This window comes from Orbicella faveolata, unplaced genomic scaffold (genome assembly GCF_042242905.1).
Source record: "Orbicella faveolata isolate gen_17 unplaced genomic scaffold, um_ofav_v1 contig_34, whole genome shotgun sequence".
Lineage (NCBI taxonomy): Eukaryota > Metazoa > Cnidaria > Anthozoa > Scleractinia > Merulinidae > Orbicella > Orbicella faveolata.
The window spans coordinates 28,342,022-28,364,035 of NW_028301563.1; the positions used below are offsets into that span (position 1 = coordinate 28,342,022).

The following is a 22,014-nucleotide window of genomic DNA, read 5'->3' on the forward strand; positions in this document are numbered from 1 at the left end:
TTACTGTGGCCCATTACTGTCATTACTCTTTTGTAGTTCGAACATCTTATAATTTCACGTGAACTGGACATAGGAGGAATCTGGAAGACGACAGACGAAGATGTTGCCAATGATTTTATGGGATCGATTTTTAATTTTTTTTTATTTAATTTTTTTTTATTATTTTTATTAGCAATGGTATTTCTAAATAATGTACCCTGGGTGCAGAGGACTTTTAATCCACGGTCCACGAGGACATTACGCTGGCCGTCCTCAGCGCTTTGGGCACCAGCGCGACGTTCGCTTTGACCTCGAAAAGAATTCCTCTGGCACCCAGGATATAAATAATGAAATATAACGCCATACAACAAACTCAGTGGACATCCTTTCTATAAACTGGCATTTAAAACCGCAGAATATTTTATTACAGCAATGAGTCAAATGAAGTTTTGGATTCTTAAAGAATTTCATGTAATCCATTTCCATAACATTTGCATCGCTCTTGACGAGTATAAAAATACATTAGTGATCTTTCGCGTCACAGACTTCTTCGTCGATTCCGATAAGAGATAAGGTCTCGTGACTGTGAGGGATGGGTCTACAAACAAACAATGTCACATGTCATGTATGTACGAGGGCTTGCATTGTACTGTATGTGGGCATGAGGGCGGTGCCGGGGGGGTGAATAGGGTAGGAATTGGCCATGGGTAGAGGGGGCGAGATTGCTTGATACTAAAAGTAGGATTTTAGTATACACAGTTTTTAATGAGCATATATAGAGACTCACTATGTTAGTTCAGTATGATACAGAAACAACCTGTGTGACAATCGCTTTGTGCCAGGAGGATGGTCCATGATGCAGTAGAACTTCCAGCTGTGCTCAACCATGGCCTGCTCTGGGTTGGACACATTGATGAACTGTTGTGTAAACTCTCTTATTGTGTCCTCAGGAAAAAGTAATAGTTTTAGATATGGATGGAATGATACTAGTTCTGTCATCAAGCAGGAAAATTATAACTGCGCCATGGGTGACTGTCAAACAACAGAGTGGAAGAAATTAGTAGCAGGTTGAGTTCACATCGCCAAACTTGAAACCGTGTTTTAAAATTCAAATTTTCCCTACAAGTTGCCGATTACGATTGAAATCAAAACCCTGTTTCGGACTTGCGTTATAATTAGTTCCCTAGTTCAGACCAATGTTAAATAACCGTAAACATAATTTGTGAAGGGCTTTTGTTGATTTTCTTTTCGATAATGATGAAAAAGTGGCTATTTCTTAAAAACATACCCATATCAAAGCTAGAGTGCAAAAACCATACCCTATTTATGACCAAAACAGCTGAAAAACCATACCCTTTTGGGCCGCAAGTACCTATACAGCCCATGTAAGGGAGTAACCCCCCCCCCCCCCTCCCTGGGTGTCTCCTGGACCTTCAACCTTTTCGCGTGCCTTGCTTCTTTATCCCAACAGATCAGTCAGGGTTTAAAACCAAAGTAAAACAAAACATGATTCCTGGGCGCGGTTTTATTCTGCTTTTTTTGTTGTTTTGCATTCAAAAGTTGGAATATTTTACACTGGGCACTGGTTTCTTTTCTGGAAATTGTAGAGGGTGCTCACTATTTAGCAAAAAAATCCGGAAATTTTGGTTGAAAGTCAAATGGAATAGTAATTTTCCGGAAAACCGCCAACCGAAGAGGCGCATGCTCTTCGCTGACCTTTCAAGAAGACTAATTTATTCATCACGTGGAAGCAAGCAAAACAAGCAAGGTTAACGATTCGACAGGTCTATGGATTAGGACTTCGAGTGTTTTTGTTGCACGTAGAGTTGAAATTTTTGAGGAATTCAAAAGCTACGTAAGTTTAAGAAGAACCTTTCGCTTTGAATACAAGATTGTATTCTGTATTCGAATTTGTATCCACTGGAAATGCTGGTTGTAAGAGAAAGCTCGAGGTAAGGTTAGCAAACGAATAGCCTTCAAAACTCTCTGAAACGCCACAGATTGATTTAGTAGCATGTGGATGGTTTCCTTTCTCGTGCTGGGCCTGAATTAATGTGACCTTTTATTCATTCAGTTGTGCGTATTGAATAATCAAGGGTGGGAAACTTGTTTTGGTGTAGAACTACTTGTACAAAAGTCAAAGAAGATGGCTCCTGTACATTTTACCATAAACGCCTTGCGAAACAGCCATTTTAGGCACATCTACATTCGAAATTCTTATTTTTACGCAATTCTTTCCTGTACTAACGGCATTGTGCATTATAGGTTTGAAATTTTTAGAGGTATTCTGTGGTTTTGTAGAGGGTGCGCTCAGATTAATTGCATGCAACCTAACCCCCCTCCCCCAACCCCAGGGATGTAAGGCTCTGGCATTTGCTTCTTCTATAGAGAGCAAATACACCACTATAATTATGAGCCAGTTTCAGTTTGTCAATTGCCCTGCCCTGTGTTTGTTCATACTGGAAAATTATTTCAATCTGTCACAGATGTCATGACATCGTGTCACGCTTTAAGATTGCAATGCATTATGGAACTGTAAGTTTCCCGAGCATGCCTTCACAAGATGGGAGCAATGTTGATGTTTTCTTGTGATTAAAGTTGTTTGCAATCCATCAAGTCTGAGCCAATTCTTAAGTCGAACCGCGGAAACAGGAACCTTCTGAGCCTACTCCAACTTGCAATAGTATTGGATATTCAACACAATCATTTTTAAAGCCGCGAAATTTATTCCCACATATATGTAGTTTTTCTTTCTTTTTTTTTTAATCTGCTGTAGTATTTCTATTTTGTCTTACGACATAGGTGGCAAGTAACATTATTTAGTTCTATTTCGTGGAGTTTTATATTCTGAATGGCTAATTTCCTCTATGAGATGCCACTGTGGTGTCATGGTAGTGGTGTTCATCATCTGGGGCTGGATATCATATTTAACTACAGTTCAAGCCCTAGTGAACAGACACCCTTGGGAAAATAAATAGTGGTTGCTTTAAGAGGACAGCGGCCCGTTTCTCGAAAGCCCTGGAAACTTTTCAGGCCTGCAAAGCCATTTTTAGTTAATTGGTATTTAGAGACAGAGAAGTGTGTACGCCTGAAACTTCTTGTATGGAGGGATCCTCTGTTCATCTTAAGAATATGTGCATAAAACAGCTCTGTAGTCATAAGGTTTCACATTTTGCAACAGCTTTTCGGGTGCGAAAACTTTTCAGAACCTTTGAGGAACAGGTTCATGGCCACTAAATAGAGGTTAAAACAATAGAAAAGCCCTCATCGGGACTGATTACTGGCCGCCTTATAAGGGTGGCCGTTTTATAGGTGGCCGCCTAATAGGGGTTCGACTGCACCATGATTCCTTGCAGGTGCATCTCATAGAGGCAACAGGCCATTGCAGATTACAAGAATTTCAGCAGGTACTCTGCAACTGCAATGTTTTCAAATTTTTTTAATTTCATTTTTTATTTTTCCTTGGATTTTCAATATCATTAGCAACCGAGATTGCAATGTATTTACTAGAATACTTCTTTCAACAGTTTGTGGATGATTCATGATAATGGAACAAGTTGCACAGGATTGGGGAAAAGCCTGCTTAAGTTGTGTTTTGTTACATTACAGGTGAATAGTTTCTTCTCATAATTCTAGTTAGTATAAATTATTTCCATACATCGAATACTGATATAGTCTTCTTCCTATGGTTACTGGTGTCGTCACGCAATGCTTCTCTCTAGAGAGAAAACAGAAGTGTCGTGTAACAACCCAAATAACACCTCCACTGTGTTAATTAGCACACTTAAAGGTTCAACCATCATGATTACTCCTTAATTACAGTGGCTAATTGTATGGCCTACCAAAATATCTTACTTGAGGTTAAATGGTGATATCCCAACTTGCGCTAGGTGGGGAATAAGAAGCTTTGATACTCAAGGACAACCTTACATGTATTTTACTCCATATAAAACAGACCCTACAGGTACTTTAACATTCATCAAGCTTCCACCATCAGTTGTCAGTACAAAGTAAAGACTTGAGATAGCCCTTCTCACAGTTAGTTTTTCTCATTTGCAATACAATGTAATCCAAGGCGGACTCGAGACAATTTTGGTCTTAAACTACGAAACAGCCTAAAATTGCCTTGCACACGTGCTAGATTATATTTTAATGCAAAGGAGAAAGGTTAACTGTGAAAAGGGCTAATCTTTAAAGTACATAACGGTCCAAATTTTTTTTTTTACCTGCAACTTTATGCAGTTCCGTGAGTTGCCAGTAATTTTTGTCCTGCAACATGCATGGCTCTGTCCAATTGCTTCATGTATGTTTATTAATTGATAAACAAAGGTTATCATTGTCCTGTCTAATTCTTAGCTAGAAAGGATGGAATTTAATTATATTTTGCTTTCTCCAACAGTTTCTGGATAACTTACTTCATTAATAATGGCAAAACTAACAAAAAGATTGAGAGAGAAGTTAGCAGTATCATGATAGCATATGGTGAGTAACGTTTTCTTGTTTTAGTAAAATGAGTATTCCTTCAACTGAGGGACTGTTAAATGTTTGAATTCTCTTAAAATAAAGTAAATTCATGTAAATAACCTTTATTTACTTGTACTCTCAGCATTGTTTATGGCACAAAGGCTAGTGGCGCCGAGCAAATTGTTGTGAAAAGTCTTGGAGGCTCTCCTTTGTTAAAGCAGCTTGTTTTCACTCCTTTTCAGGGCCTCTGATAGGTTGCAGAAGAAAAAGTCAAATTTTGTGGGTTTTTCATAGACAAATTCGCAGATAAAACAGCCAATTTTGTGGGAAATTTGCGGGAATTTTCAAGCAAATCTTGCTAAGAAACGAGCGGCAAAAAATGGCTTATTTTGTGGGAATTTTTCTGGGAAAATTTTGCTGGAAACCAATCGGTTTTGCATTGCTTTGATGAACATTTTTAACAAAAAAAGACGGCAATTTTACCATTTTTTGTGGGGGGGATGATGAGCATTAGCCTCTACAATTTAACAACAGAAACTCTGACTACTTATAGTTGTTGCCTTTCTAAAACCGACAGTTTTGCAGGAAAATTTGGGCAACTCGTTTGTACTAGCGTATGTGTTTACCATTTGTTTGACCATGAGGTTCTTTTTAACAGAGATCATCATAAATTTTAACAACAATAGACAATGTGCCAATGGCAAAACATTTACATCTACATGGTGGCCACAGCCCAGTTTTTGGCAACAGTAATCTAAGAATGCCAGGTAATTTGGGGATGTTGTTTAAATACTCATTGCAGTGATGAAGTTTCATGATAAATTTCTAAGTTTATGGCAAGTAAACAACCCCAACAGCCAATACAAGTTTCAAATATGTTCTTAATGACATGTACTTGGTAAGATTTCTTGTGAATTTTGTGGTATTTTGCATGTTTTTGTGAATTTGGCAGGATTTTGCAGATATACTTGAAATTTGTGGCCCCACAACTGCATGAAATTTCAGTAGACTCTCTTTTGGGTGGCACAAAGCAGTATAGTTAATTTTCAGTAGGCTTGAAGTGGCTACTCGCTTCAAGAACTGAATTGTTTTGGAATCTTTTGCCTTAACATGTAAATAAGTTTATAAATACTGGTATCTTAAGTAAGAAAATAATGTACAGTTGTTCTTGTTTTTGAAATTTCAGCACTAATTTAGTGTAAAGAGGGCGTTACCTTGATAATCGGCAATGGACACAGCAAATAACATGACTTACCATAGTTTGGGGGACTGAACACGATCCCAAGGTCCAGCGTAAGACTACAAGGTGGTGCGAGCCGCGATCGAGGTGGGCCTGTTAGACAATCTATATTCATGTATTTTATTTCCTACTAGTAGACCAGTCATAACTTACTCATCTTGAAATGAGAAGGGTATGTGGCCCTTTAATAGCTGCAATGTTACATACGTGCATACCATACCTACCTACCTACCTACCTACCTACCTACCCACCTACCTACCCCCTTCCCCCCTCCCCAACACACACACAGTTCATTACTTATCTGTGATTACAAAGTGAAAAACAAATACCGTCTATATGCCACAAAGCATTGGCTCCTTTTGAGCGGAACGTCCTTCTCTTCAACTGTTTAGATCTCCTCTCTTCTACCCCAACAGGATCAATTTCCTTCATTATTTTTGCCACCAACTTGCAAGGAACATGTATATGATGTCGCAATCTGAGGGGTGCCAAATACTTCTGTAACCTGATAAACTTCCAGGACCTCTCATTTCTTCACGAATGATAGTTCGTATTTCAGAATCATCCATTACCTCGGCATTACCTTTCCTCTTTAACCCAAGAGATCTCAGCCGTCTCTTAAGTGTTCGCACACACATCTGAAGTCCTTCACGTTGCTCGAGAAGACCCACGATAACATCAAGGATAATTTCGATGAAAATAGTGCGTTATTACTTCGTCTATATCTTTTTCAGCCACACATTTATCTCAGAAACTCTCTTGAACTTCCCCGATACCACAAAAACTACAAAACATCACGAATACTACTTAATCGACGAGAATCGCACGGATTTTGGAAAATGGAGGGAAATACTTGAGAGATACCCAGTCCCTTTGGCCAAGTGCACACGCATTATGTGTTCTTTTTTATTTGCAGTGTACATTTTGTTTTGTTTTTTTTTGCAGCGTTCGTTTTTTGTTTGCAATGTTTCTGTTATTTGCAGAATACGTTTTTTAGTTGCAGCGTACTTTTTTTATTTGCATCGTTCGCTTTTTGTCTGCAGCATTTCTTTCCTGTTTGCAGGGTTTCTTTTTTGTTTGCAGTGTGTCCCTTGTGGGCCATGGTATGTTATTAAACAGGTAGATGTAAAAAAGCTGATGAAGGTTTCTCTTATTCATGGTTTGGTCTCCTGAGAAAATATTTGAACTTGAAGCAGGTTCCACGAATATTACGAATATTTAATAAGCTTACATCTTGATCGGCTGTAAGCAACCAGAGACAAAACTTGGACCAGAAAAACTCGGATCGCTAATTTGATGACATCTATACAAGAATGAGGTAAAAACAGCAATTGCCGTTTTTATTTAAATCAACGATCGCCGTTGACCCGGTTTTGTAAATGCCTGCTACATGTACAAAGCGCAGCGCATATAAACAGAGAAGTACGGATGGTATTATGACCTATTATGGCAACAAAATAAATCAGAATTGAAGTTAAATGTATTGCCCTGGTTTCTTTTCATCAAAGTGAATCTCAGAGCCATTCCGGCCTTGAGCATTTAGTAGTTTCCCAGTCGTTTGCATGATGCGTGGACATGAAATCAGATAACGAACATATGCTCTGTTGCGTTCTTCTAGGCAAAATGAAATGCTTGTAAAACACAGGGTTTGAAAACTGAGACACTAACTTTTACCAAGTTACAGGCCTGTACAGATATTTCTGGTGAAGTTCATACAATGGAGCTACCAATTTCATGTGTTATCAATCTTGTAACTGACATGAAATTGAATGATCGGCTTTATTAAATGCTTCTTTGTGATGAAAATACGGAGATTCAAGACTGAGCATTCAAGCATGCTTTACAGAAAACAAAATGCTATCCAAACCTGACCCATCTTCTTTACCGAGGTAATACCTCGTCCAAACGTTGCTGCAGCAGGACGAATACCGTCCTCGGGTTTATCTAGGTATTGACAAGGTTGAGTGCGGGAATACCACGTCAATGACACGTGTAGGCCCCGCGGCCAGAATGAAGGAAATGGGTGAATACTTTCAGGCGGTACTGTAAATTATAAAAGTTAGGTATTCCAGGCATATTTGTTCAGATATATGTAAAATTTCAAAGAGTCAGTAGTTGTTATGCTGGCCTGTTCTCTTGGAGATTTCCCTTTTAAGATTTCTTGTGAGTGGTTATGATCATCTGTAAATAAATTGTTTCTGTTGTTTGCAATCTCTAAGTTGCTATCATTAACAAAGTCAGTTAAATTATGATGAGTTAAGGCTAGACAAGTGTGTTTCTTACTGTAGGTTCATTAGTGCATACCTTCCTCAAAGTGGTGTGTTTTTCTCTTTGATAATTTAGCTCCTATCTGCTTGTGTGAATAATTGTGATAGAGTGTTCCACTTGGAAGTGTGCTCCAGGGATTTTGTCAATGAGGCAAAAAGTATAATTTCAAGGGTAAGTACTGTAATATTACAGTTTATTACATTAACTAATTAACAAGTCCATAATGTTTCAAAACAGCTTTCTGTTTCATGTGTTGAGTTACAGTTGTACATACATGGACATCAGCTGGAGAGTAGCAGAAATTGAAAGAATAGTACGTTTGTGAAAAGTAGACCATTCTTATGCTTAACACTAGGCAATTAACAGAATTATGACCTGAAACAGGCTGCTGTGTTGTGGTCCTCGCCAATGCACATCCCAGGGGTGAGCACTCCCAGATAAAAATGACGTGGGTGCTCATTGTACCTTTTAGGGATTAAAAATGCGATCTTGGTACCTCTTAGGGTGTTAAGCCTCAAAAGGTCCACAGTGGGAACTTTAGCGGTACCAGAAAAATGTGACAGAAGATAATGTGTTATGTAAGAATTGGTACATGTACCTCTTAGGGGAGAAAAAAATTTCAGCCATGCCCACCAAACAGGATCTTGGTACCTCTTAGGGATTCTTTTCAAAATTTCTGTCTTTTTAATGAGGGAGTCCCTCCCCCTGGGGCTTACAGTACACAGACATTAGTCTGTTTACTTTACCATAGCCAGGTTCAACACAGTAACTCATGGCAAACACAGCCCACATGTAATTAAGCTATCTAAGGCCTACTAAGAACACTGAACTTGACCGAACTGATAATTAGCGAAAATTGTTAGAACACTGTAGCAATTGTTTTTTGTGTTCTAACTAACCTTGTGTTGCACATTAGAAACAATGAAACTGCAATTCTAATCATTATTATTAATCTAGTCTTTTTGGGCTGTAATTAGTTAACTATGTCTTGCATGTTTAGATTTTATCTTTTCTTTTAATGATTGGAATTTTGTAATCATCATTTTCATATAGGTGTCCACATTTAGCTTACTGTTTACAGTAAGGTAGAAGTTTGACCTGGTAATAAAGTTATTCATTCATTCAGTTATGACAAGAGATACATTGTATATCTACCTGCAGTTTTGAAAAAGGGGTCTGTTAATTGTGCTGTGAAGTCATTTTTGTTGGTAAACTTTTCAAGCCAGTTTGACTTGATTAATAGTCTTTTGGATTTTCTTGTTTTCAATTTCAATTTGAGTTTGATTTTTCTAGATGATGGTAGGGGCTGTAGATCATAAACATGCGACACTGTCAAAATCAAACTGGTTTGTTATAAAGTTGAAGCCAAAGGTAAATTTTGTAAGCACAATGGGGTTGTTATAATGTACTGATCTTACCTCTCCAAGCCGACGGGCAGGTCAGCCTTACATGGGCTCAGACAGTGACTTAATCTGAGTGCAAAAGGACATGTAGTTTTACAGAAAATGTATGACCTCAAAACATAGAGCCATTACAAGAGTCCTAAAGTGATGACGTCACAAAAATAAAATTTTTGAAATTATGGGATATGATGTCATATTCTTATAGAGAATCCCAAAAGATGCCCTCATCCCAAAAATTAGCTCTGAATTGCAATTCCCAATAGAGATATAAGGGATCAAAGTTTGATAGCATACCATACAAACCCTTCAAAATTTGTTTCAGTTCCTTCAGTTTAGAACTGACTCCAAATTAGAGAGATTTATATGGGGCAGTACCAAATTTTCATCCTTTGTCTTTCAGCTGGGAATTACAATTAAGAGGTAATTTTTGGCAAAGACCCTTTTTTAAGGACGCTTTATTCGAAAATGGGGCCAAATCCCATAATTTCTCAAATATATTTTTTTGTGACATCACACTTTAGGACTCTATTGCACTTTTCCTTGAAGTTTTGAAAAACGCATACCTAATTTTACTCCGCGAGCTGTGCTGAAATCGATGCAGCAGGCATCAATTTCAGCTTAGCGTAGCATATTATTTTCCAGGGGGGCTCCGTTACTGGAAAGTCTGGAGACATCTACAGGAGTGTGGCTAATTGTGGATACCTCTTTGGGGTCCCTGGCCCTTAATCCAGGGGGGTGGGGTTGGTTTGAACTTGTGTCCATAGTCTCAAGTCAGTCTGACAGCTGCTGAGTGGAGTTCAGCTGGGTATGTACTTAGCTGTCCAATGTGACACAATCCTTAAAGTGCATGGAATTTCCCAAAGCTAAGTGGGTTTACTCTCTTGGCAGAAGGTTCCATTATTGTCATGAAGGGGGCTGATATGTGCAGAGTGGTACCTGGCCCCCGGGGGGAGGGGGAGATTTCAAGGCACTTTAGTTTGCTGTCATTAAGTTATGCTTGCAAAGAGCTTTTATCTGATATGATGACAGTTAAGCCTGAGTTCATCCACAGGTGGCGCAGAGATTCTAGTGTCATTTCCTTTTTGCACTAGATGAAGTGTGGAGTGTAGAACTTGGTAAGCACTGCTCACATGACTCTATTAGGCACCAGGTGTTATTGGGCTGTTCGGACCTGGTTTTCAAAAGGTATGTATATTCTTCATGTTTTGTGAGCTCCACTCAACAGAGGTTGCCTCCCTCAGCCATCCAGGATCCTGTTCACACACAAATATATATAAATTAACTATAATTTATAGCTTTTTAAAGGCTTCAAACAAGGGGCTTTGGGTATACATGTACCTAGGTCATTGCCCCCTGGATCAAAAGCAACAAGTTTGAGCCTGGCCTGGCTGTTCATGGCTTGTCAGCTTAGGGTAAATTATTTATCAATTAAATGCTTGAAGATAACATGCAATTTAGATTCTGCTCATCACAGGATGGGCTTGAAGTACTGTAATTTTATGCATACTCAAGCATTGTGCTAGGAGCCACTGGGTTCCTCTGACCCCAACGAATACCCACCAGTTAGTTTCTGTTTGTTGATAATTTGGTCTCCAATAGATGGGTCATAAACATTAGGTTTTAGTAAAAACTTGTAGATTTTTGTAACAAATTGTCAAATAATGAATAAATTTTAAAAGAAGATTTTGCCATACATATCACTACTTTGATTGATCACTTGTCCCTGTAAAGGCACCTAAGGTTGAACATTCCAAAGCTGGTGTAGGCCTCAGTCTGTACTTGTACATGTTATTCAAGGCTCAGAAGGTGGTTTCAATGGAGACTGTGCTGTGTTTGTAGCAGGGTTTTGTTTGTGATGAACACTTTTCTGGATGGATTTTGATCAGTTTTACCATGTTCATCATTTTGTTTCTAGGGACATCCCAAAGTAACCGAAACACTGAAAAGCCTGATACAGGAGTGGTCTGTTAGCTTCAAGGATGACCCACAGTTGAGGTATACAGTGTGTGTTAAATTTTTTGTTGACAATTACAGTCGAACCTCTCCATGGATACAGACACCTTTCTAATATGGACACCTCTCTAATACGGACAATTTCCTATTTACTGACAAAATTCTCAAACATTTCCTCTTTAAAAACCTCTATAATACAGACCCTCTCTAAAACGGACAATGGACACTAAATCGCAACCCTATGGAGCAAATTCATACAAATGTAACCTCTTTGTTATGGACACTCCAGGGATCAGGTGTCGATAATTTGCGGTATGTACCATTTCCTGTCGGTGGTTACACAGACATTGACACTTTGTCATTCAGCAATACCAATACCAGAACAATATCAAAATGTTAGTTTTCAAAACTTACATTTTACAAATGCAAATACGGTACGGTGTAATCAAAAATACTTCTGTGGAAACTTACATGTAAAAGTGATGTCATCATAGTGACCTCCAATATGGACACCTCTCTAATATGGACACTTCGCTCTGTCCCTTCCGTGTCCATATTAGAGAGGTTCGACTGTACATGTCTACTATAGGGTGTTTTAAATGGGTACCAGATAAATTATGGAAGGTACATGTGGATGCACAATAACATTTTACTACTTGAAGCTTAATACAATGAAACCTGTACTAAGCAGACACCCTTCGGACTCTCATTAGATGATCAGTAATAGAATTTCATGATGTGCATTGATTTTAAGACTTCGTCCTCTTGTTCAATTTCAGTCTAATACCATCGCTTTGCAAAGAACTTAAAGCAGATGGAGTTAGTTTTCCTGACAGTTCCAAGGTTGGCTTATTTTACACACTTCTATTCTATTTCTTGCCTTTGATTCTTTGTACCTGCAGTGCAATTTGAGTGGCAATAAATTATAGCAATGAGGCTATTTATTACACTGTATTTGTGAAGAGAAAGTCTGAAATTAAATTATGTAGTACACAGAGAATGTAAACAGATAGTGAAGCACCGTGGTTGAAACTAAATGCAAAGTGTTTTAAATTGTAATTTTCATAATCAAAATCTATTGAGTAGTTTTGACTACTAAAACTACAGTTTTTAGAGAACAAAATGCCACTTTTTTCATTATTTTATTTATTTTATTGACTTTTGTATATATTTTTATATAGTATTGCATTGTTTGTAATTATACTGTTTATAGGACACAAGTTCAAGTTCACCAAGTTCATCAAGTCATTCTTCAGCTCCTGCAACAGTTAGTGCACAACAAGAAGATGAAGATTGAGCAAGAGGTACTTGAACATCACACACTACACAGGGCTACTCATTCTGACAAAAACTTGAGAGAGGATCTCTACATAAAAAGTCGATTTTGAAGCAACTTCAATGCTTTTAACTGTTTTGTACATTACACCCTTCATTCAGCGAGTGAATACTTTACATTTTGTTGAGTTTTCACGTGACCTTGTGCAGTCACATGACAAATAGTCAGAGATGAGGGCGTCGACCTTCCCTTGCCAATATGCAACCATAGCATGGTACAGTGTGTAGCAGGCATGATCGCGACAACAAAATGTTTTGGCAAAAATCTTGGCATCATTTTTTTAGCAAACAATTCTTCCCTTCAGCTACCCTTCTCAAACTCATAATTCATCAAGTTAAAACAAAGCAAATCACAACTGTGAAGGAGGTTTGGATACCTGGTCTTAATTAGCATACAAATACTCTGCTGCCCATCGTATTTTCAACTTTCTTCTCGGTGGTTGGATATCCTGATGAAACACTGTCTCTCATGTTTGATATATTACTTCCCTTCCTCACATCAAATGCAATTCTGAATTGGAATTCTCTCCACTGAACCATGAGACCATACATGTATTTCAGCATTGTTCTAGTGGGAGATGTATGTGGGGTTTGTAAGGTGTCTGTATGTTGATGATTTTCCAAGGGTGTTTTGACCCAAGATTCTCTTGCCTTCCTTTTCTGATACAGATTTTTTTTTTCTTTTTCACCTTCAGCAATTCAGTTGTCCCGTCAGGAAGCAGAAAGTAGTAAGGTAGAGCATACTGATTTATACTCTAGTAAGTAGTCATCGTTTCTACTGTGTTGTTCAAATCATTGCTTTTTCAATGAGTTTTCTCTTTGTTTTCTTGAAAGTCGGTGGTATACATGTGACATGCTTTGTACACAATTGGGAGCTTTTGCTTAAAATTTCAGAGGGTGAAAAACAAAAACTATTAAAATGTATCATGATATTGAACTTTCTAGTGATAAACCAAAAATTTGAAATGCCTTGAAATACAGTGTATCATCATTGTGCAGTTTTACAGCTGTCTTTGATTTTGCTCAGGATATAAATACTTAAGAGTGCCTGCCTGTAAAAATCAGACAAATTCTTAATTTCGCGGCAAGGGTCGAAAATTCGATTTCGCTCATATTCTTATGGTAGATAGGCTAGGGCATGACAAAAACTACTGGATGGTTTTTTTGGCAAACTATCCTTGTATTTCAGAGAAATATGCAAATTACCAAATTCCGTTAAAATCGTCATTTGACACACCATTTTATCAAGCAAGTTTGATAGCCTCGCATGCAAAACCACATCATTCTTCCGTCTTTAAAACACTCAAATATTTTTGTGCAATGTTTAAATGTGTACTGGGTTGATTTTAGGGAATGTTGCGTTGTCTTTTTGGGTGCAAAATAATTAAACTTCGAAGGCATGTATTTCATTCACTTAAAAGTACTTCGTGAATATAATTAATTTTCACCATGTGCGAAACCTTCAAATGGATCAAGCTTCTGGTGGTTGAATCGCAGAAGGATGGTCTACAGAATCCTGTAAAAATTTCTCTGGGCAAATGATTGTGAGCGACGCGAGAGCTTTTCAAAGTACGTCAAAAATGCAAATATTTGACCATCCGTCGTCAAATTTCAATTTGCGGGTTACACGTATATTTTAGCATGTGCCACATGACTTGACCTATAATAAGTTGAAATAGACACAGAGCTGATAATTTCGAAATGTTCTAACCTTTTTTGTTGTAAAAGGCAGGTCCAAAGCCGGTTTGACGAGTTTCTAGTAGATCTCTCACCATTCGTCGCACATAAAGCAGAAGTTTGCTTTTGTTTACACAAGGTTAACGTCCGATGTACATCGCCTACTGTCAACCTATTATTGGTCGAATACTATGAATCTGTGACTATCTTTCTGCGCTTATGAACATCACTGCATCTAAGTCTAAAACGGCTGAGTCATTTGCTTTACGCTTCGCCAAAATATTGCGTTTGATCGATTGCTGACCATTGCTGATAAGCGTGTCGGCGCAGCACAATCTTACAGCCGTTATTTGTTCGTCACGCAATGCTGTCACGGCATATGCTGCACATTTTGATCTATTTTGTATAGAGTACTCTCAGGATAAGTGAGACAATTTAATCATTGTTCATCTGTTTGTTCATATATATAATAATATGTGTATATTTATAAAATCGTGTTCTATAGTGTACGTGGAGTCGGTCCAAATCACGTTTGTTGTACGTTCTGACGTTTCAGACAACAGCTGATAAAGCTAGTGCCTGTACTCACTAGAATTTTAAGAAAATCGCCATAAACAAATTATACAGTCAATGAAGCAAGAACTAGCTGAAATAAAAATAGGAAATCACAACGTGTCTAATTCGTGAGAAAAACAGACTAAATTTAATTAGTAATTACGTCAGTAAATAGCCCTGGCCATGCCATTTTATTTGGCGTACTTTGTTTGCTCAGTGGCGAGGCATTGGTATGTAACAGAAAATAGTGGACTGTTTTCAATACAGTGCAAAATTATCGTCAGTAAAATATTGTAAATAAAACACCTATTGACCGGTTACCTCCGCGGCCACCATCGGGTCATTCTGATAAGGGTTTCATTATTGTCTCTACCCCTATAAAGCGGCCACCCAAAATTTAAGAACTTTGTTTTGGAAAGAGCGATGGCAGATAAGAGTCTGAAATTGAAGGTGCATGACGAGTGATAATTCAAACACACGTCTATCATGATTGTCTTGAATTGACTCCATGTTCACCAAGAAATTTATAACCCGACAGTGAAAAATTAAATATGCAAGGTACACTAACCTCTATTTAAGCGGCTAGCCCCATTAAGCGGTCACCACCCATTTCCCCGAGGGTAACCCACCGTATTACATGTAAACCAAAAATAATTGCATAGCGCGAAAAGACCTAGGTATGAGTTGAGCGTTACAGTATTACGTAGGGCATGTAGGTAGCGGTGGTCGAGTAAAAGATAACAACAGGGGCAATGGTAAACTATTCATTCTTTTCATTTCTTAATTCAATCTCTTCCTACTCAACACGATTGTGTGCTCCCAGTGACTCCAAGCCTTACCTAGCCTTACGTATTAGGATAGAAATTGTCCTACCCCTACCCCCTAAAATGGGATGACAGCATTGCGTGACGAACAAGGAACCGCTGCAAGCAAGGATTCAAGCCATCAAACCATGATGATCAAACGTAATGTTTTGGTGTAGTGCAAAGCAAGCAACTATCTACAAATGACTTAGCCGTTTTTGACTTAGATGCAGTGGTGATCATATGTGTCGAAAGAAGGTCACAGATTCATGGTATTCGACCGTTAAATAAGTTGACAGTTGGAGAGAAACACGTCAAATCGGCTTTGGACCTGCCTTTTACAGCAAATAAGGTTAGAACATTTCGAAATTATCAGCTCTGTGTCTATTTCAACTTAACATACGTCAAGTCATGTGGCGCATGCTAAAATATACGTCTAACCCGTAAGTTGAAATTTCACGACGGATGGTCAAATATTTGCATTTTTGACGTGCTTTGGAAAGCTCTCGCGTCCCTCACAATCATTTGCCCAAAGAAATTTTTAAAGGATTCTGTAGACCATCCTTCTGCGATTCAACCACCAGAAGCTTGATCCATTTGAAGGTTTCGCACATGGTGAAAATTAATTATATTCACGAAGTACTTTTAAGTGAATGAAATACATGCCTTCGAAGTTTAATTATTTTGCACCCAAAAAGACAACGCAACATTCCCTAAAATCAACCCAGTACACATTTAAACATTGCACAAAAATATTTGAGTGTTTTAAAGACGGAAGAATGATGTGGTTTTGCATGCGAGGCTCTCAAACTTGTTTTAAAAAAATGGTGCGTTAAATGACGATTTTAACGGAATTTGGTAATTTGCATATTTCTCTGAAATAAAAGGATATTTTGCCAAAAAAACTGTCCAGTAGTTTTTGTCATACCCTAGCCGATCTACCATGAAAATGTGAGCGAAATCGAATTTTCGACCCTTGCCGAGTTATTTTCCATTTTTATGGACAGGGACTCTTAATATGTAAGTCTTCTCTGGAACAACATTGAAAAACATAGCTGTAACAGAGTAGGCATGTTCTTGTTTGTGTAAACAGGGTGCAGATCAATTGATTTTGTTTGGTGACTAAGCTGTTGATCATTCTTTTGATGTCCCTTCAGTTGTTTTTCATGACTCTAGAAGTTTGATTGTTTCATTCAATATTTGTAGCCCAAGGTCTCTAGTTTGCATCCAAGCTTCAGTTCATCTTCACCAGCTCCTGCAAGAAGGGTAGGTGTCCTGTTTGAACCACAGCATATCCAATTATTTGAACCGCTTTCCACAAGTCAAAATTAAAATAATTACTTATCACCTCTATGACATCTATGTAACAGGATTCCATTCTGTTTGGTTTGATCAATCATATTTTAATAAATTTCAATGGCATGTGGTGGGTTGGAGGACATTGTCCTTGTAACACCTGCCATTGCCATGGCAACTACAACCTGATGCTTGAGTGATTTTGATTAATAAGTTCTTTTTGAATCCAACAGAAATTTATGAAACTGAAATTCAAAAACGTTTATCAGTACAAGCAAAAAAGCAAGCTACGACCTTAAAGAGAGACAATATAGCTTTCAACTGAATGTTTTTTTGTATTATGTTAGGTTGAGGCCAAAAAAGTCCGAGCATTGTACGATTTTGAGGCAGTTGAAGACAATGAACTTACATTTAAGTGTGGAGAGATAATATCTGTTCTTGACGACAGGTTGGTTCCTAACCTAATCTTGTTTTGCTGAACATTTCTTTTATCAAACACCTGCGGTTTGTTGCCCGGGTCGGGGGGGGGGGGGGGGGCGGGGAATCCCAGATAAAAAGGACTGGAGTGCTTGTCGGAAGTTTTGAAAAGAGCCTCTGCCACGATCCTGTTTTTTGGGCGTGGCTTGAAACTTTTTTCACTCCTATTAAAGAGGTACCAATTCTAAAACAACACATGCTCTCCTGTCATTTTGTTTGTTCCCGCAGTGGACCTTTTGAGCCTGAATACCCAAAGAGGTACCAAACCCGATCTTTTAACCCCTACAGGGTACGACGAGGCACCCTCGTCCTTTTCCTATGGGAATCCCCTCCAGGAGGTTTGTTGTTCCGTAGACCACAAGCGATCCCTGCAACCAGCCTGCTAAACTGCTTTCCAAGAGTACAAATACTGTGAGACACTTGTGTTCAGTTCTGCGTTGTTTGCACTCTGCGGAGTGCATTTGGATAATAAATACCTCGTACTAATGGAGTTCCAGGTCCGCACTGCAAGTTATGGACCAAGGTTTTTTTTCCTCCTTCGATTTACGACCAAAGCATGAAGCGTGCTGGCCATTAATCAAAGGAGAACTTACAGTACAGACCGTGATTACGAGATATCTCTACTATCGTACGGGTTCGGCAGACCATTTCGTAGAGGTCACAACCAAAATGACTCAATTCGAGACATGTCGCCAACGTTGAGAAATCTTGACGATAAATAACGAAACGCTTTCATCCTCATCATTCTTTATAGCCCCCAGTGGGGCACAGGGGCGCTTTGGCAACAAAAAATAAAGAAATAAATAAATAAATAGCGAATACCGCCTCTAACTTAATCAATCACAGCGCGCGTATCAACTGAGATATATAATATCAATGTTATTAATATAAAACACTACCTAACGATAAAGAAAGATGGTCAAATGTTTTCCTGCTCATAAACTTATATGACACTATGTGACCGTCTTTTTTTTTTCAGTGATGTGAACTGGTGGAAGGGTGAAACAGCTCGTGGCGTAGGACTCTTTCCTTCTAACTTTGTGACGTCGTATTTGTCTGAGCCCGAAAGTCGTAAGTTTATATTATGTTAAATCTACCCTATATAAAACTACCCAGATTCTGGCCATGCAGGGTCTCTGTGTTGTATTCTTGTGCAACGCTTTGTTGTATTCTTGTAAGTGATCATTACTTTTTTTTTTCTTTCTTTCCTTTTTAATATAAACTGTTGCCCCCGCCTCGATTAGTTCTGGAACTAGTTGCGGTGACAAGCAAATTTTGTACATGTAACTATATGTAAGACAAGAAAAATAAAATTAAACTTAAACTTAAACTTAGACTGAAACTACAAGTTTCTTTACTCTCAAAGTCCCTTTTACTATTGTGCCGAAAAAATGAATATCTGGCCACTTTGCAAACGAGAAATGGCATGAAAACAAGCTGTTTGAATGACCCACTCTAAAACGTGAGCCCAACTATATGAAACAGCTTCTCAGAAGTGGTAGTCTTACCAAGTTTGCAGTGAATTGAAAGCCTGTCTTCTACAAGTTGTAATCGATATGTTTTATTTTTTTGCTGTTGTCATCAGCGTCGAAAGTGGAAAAGAAGAAGGTACGCTGGGCTGACGAACCTAGACACCAGGCCCCGACATCTGAAGGTACTGTGTTTTATTTACGGACCTTGTATAACCGCAAATGATTTTCGATAATTTGGGAATTTCATTATTTAAAAAAAAAGAAAGCAAATTTTAAAAACGAATTAAAGCCCTAGGTGGAATTGAATAGTTCGGGTTAAGCACTGTCATATGAATAGCTTCGCACGGAGACTCGTTTTCACACAGGCAAGTAAGAAATGGCCTATTCAAGAAAATCTCGCTCGCTGACTGGCCATAAAGGCGTGTTATTAAGCGTGAAATCGTCATTGGATGCGGCTATATTTCAAATGGCGTTTTAGTACTCTCAGAGACAAACTTGGTCCCTGAGTAGATAAGTCACGTAAAGCTATGTGATTCAAATGAAATTCATTGCCAGACTCGTTCGTTCCACGTTCAATGCATGATATGTACCACAGAACTCACTCGTCACGCGGTGAATTTTTCCGTGGTACACCGCTGTTGACACTTTCCTATATTGTTCTTCAAGAGATATTTAGTTGTTTTTAAACAGTTGTTAGCCCGCTTAGTAGGCTAATGAGTTGTGAAATGTTCCCTCTCGGTGTAGCTTCGAATTTCGTCACTTTGATTTTCTTTCTTTGTTATCTAGAGTCAACAGTACCAGTGAAAACAGAAATCAGTGAGGTGAGATTAGAGCTATAAAGTGATGAATAAATATCTTAACTGACAACTTACTGAGTGGGGCTTTTCAGAGGCATTGAAACAATTTTCGTAAATCAATGCGTCAATAAGCGTAGTAAAACAATTGATAACATGACATCAATGCGGTTTTCTAACGTTTTACTTTGAAAAGAAATATTTTTAAAGAGCGTAGCAAGTTATGCAGGTGGAAAGGTTGTAAAGAAACTTCAAAATGAAGATAGTGAGAGCTGAGGCCAAGGAAGAAATAGAGAGCAATGGAACCCCTGCCTCTCCTCCCACCCACCCTTCTCCCCTTCCTCATCCCCTCTTCCCCCTTTCGCCTCCTCCCTACCCCCCCCCCCCCTTCAATCTCCGTTCAGGGAAGGCTTAATAGGCCACGTTCCATATATCAATATTGTAACATGGCTCCGACGTTTTCAGTGCAAAATTGCAAATTTGTTAAGTTTCTCTTTTCCCCTCAATTCCCAAATTAAATGGGACTTGGTTTAACCCTGCGATGGACTAGCATCGCAGGGTTGAGACGAAGAACAGGCTAAGATTTCATGTTGGATTGGCTTCAGGTTCTCATAGAAACAGTCATAAGTCGCTTCATGTTACTGAAACCGGGATAAGCGCCGGCCTGATGGGCCCCTTGGCTCGTATATAGACTTTAACTTTAGGTTACCTTACTTTACTGTTATTAACACCATAACGTTTGATTTGCATTTAGGAAAAGATAGACTTGTGTACAAACATGTTAAAGGGAGCCAACATCGAAGGCGAAGACGAGCAAGAGGAAACAATTCAAGATATGGAAGGTTCGTTTTGTTGTAATGAAAATTGTGCCACTCTGCACTTGAGCAGGGTTGAGATGAAGAGCAGGCTAAGATTTCATGTCAGATCATCGGGCTTCAGCTTCTCCCTGCTACGAATAAAGAGGAATTCTTTGAAAACTTACGAGTGAACATGAATGGGCGGAGGGGACGACTGTAAGTTGAGACCAGAAGCCGCTACTAGATCGGACATTTGTATTTAGCTGGTCAGGGAAATTTGGTTTTTATCTGTGGCAACCATGTTGTTAAATTACAGGCATGGGATGTTCTATAGTTAATAAATTGAAGAGTTGTTGTGTTAATTGACTAAGCTCTCCTATACATCACAGATGAATGCTACAGAATGGAGCCTCTTGTCAAGGGCAAGATTGAAGAAAGTGAAAGGTGAACCAAACCTCTTTATTTCTTTTCTTTTTTTACAACTAACAAAACCCGCTTTTACTGATCGTGTTGTTTTGATGAAAGTTATCCTTACATTTGTGTTAAACCCCGTGTATGAGAATTTATCTAGCTAGCAGTTAAATTTTTAATAAGTTACAAACCGTAAGAAAAATAGATGGCGAATTGTTCATTTACCCATAATTCTTACAGAAAAGTTCCAAACAGTTCAAACCAAGCATACACAATGTCGTCAGTTCAGGGACAAGTGTTGCATTTAAGTATGGCTTTCCTTGTACTTTATGGGCTGTGCAAAGTTTGCATGGGATTGTGGTAAAATGTACAGCCGCCACCGTTTTTCCCACGGAATGTTGTACAAATCAACTTGAGCAGTCACGAAAATAAAGCCTGGAAAAAAAAAAAATAAATAAAATAAAATAAATATATATATATATATATATATATATATATATATATATATATATATATATATATATATATATATATATATTTATTTATTTATTTATTTATTTATTTATATATATATATATATATATATACACACATACATATATAGGCAATTGTGGAAAACGAGGACGGGCAACTTCGAGCGAAAAAAAAAATATATATATACAGTAAAAAATCTAAGAAATCTAAAAAAAGGTTTAAAAATTTAATAAAAATAAACGTTTCGGTCAAAGACCTTCATCAGTTGCAGTGCAAGTGAATAATAAATTACAATAACCTTAAATAAGTTTACAGTATAAAAAATGACATCATATTACAAAGATGATTACATAACAGGGCGTGGTAACACATGAAAACGAAAAAATTAACCAATGATAAACAATCGGTGATTACTAAGCGAGATACTATGACAATGCGGTACAAAACTCAAAAGACACAAACCAAATAAGAATAAATAATCGAATATAATACAAATAAGATTAATATCAAAAAAGTAACGCGATTCGTCGAGTCAGCCGAAAGTGTGAAGGGACCCGCGTGTAAAATATTCAATGTTCAAAAAAGGCGGTCCCAAAATCCCCAAACAAAGCCCTT

General features: G+C 38.1%; 1 protein-coding gene across 1 annotated transcript; it reads left to right on the plus strand.

Moving 5' to 3' along the window:
- The first annotated feature begins 1,539 nt into the window (after window positions 1-1,539).
- Window positions 1,540-21,358, plus strand: LOC110048746 (signal transducing adapter molecule 1-like). The gene is made up of 16 exons (XM_089270546.1): window positions 1,540-1,931; window positions 3,276-3,386; window positions 3,507-3,588; window positions 4,379-4,461; window positions 5,630-8,123; window positions 8,217-10,160; window positions 10,407-10,540; window positions 11,271-11,350; window positions 12,088-12,151; window positions 12,522-12,612; window positions 13,339-13,376; window positions 18,431-18,522; window positions 19,037-19,105; window positions 19,710-19,744; window positions 20,472-20,559; window positions 20,904-21,358. Exons 9-16 carry the CDS (start codon window positions 12,123-12,125, stop codon window positions 20,960-20,962), a joined length of 501 nt encoding a protein of 166 aa, XP_089126672.1. The 5' UTR covers window positions 1,540-1,931; window positions 3,276-3,386; window positions 3,507-3,588; window positions 4,379-4,461; window positions 5,630-8,123; window positions 8,217-10,160; window positions 10,407-10,540; window positions 11,271-11,350; window positions 12,088-12,122; the 3' UTR covers window positions 20,963-21,358.
- The last annotated feature ends 656 nt before the right edge of the window (window positions 21,359-22,014 follow it).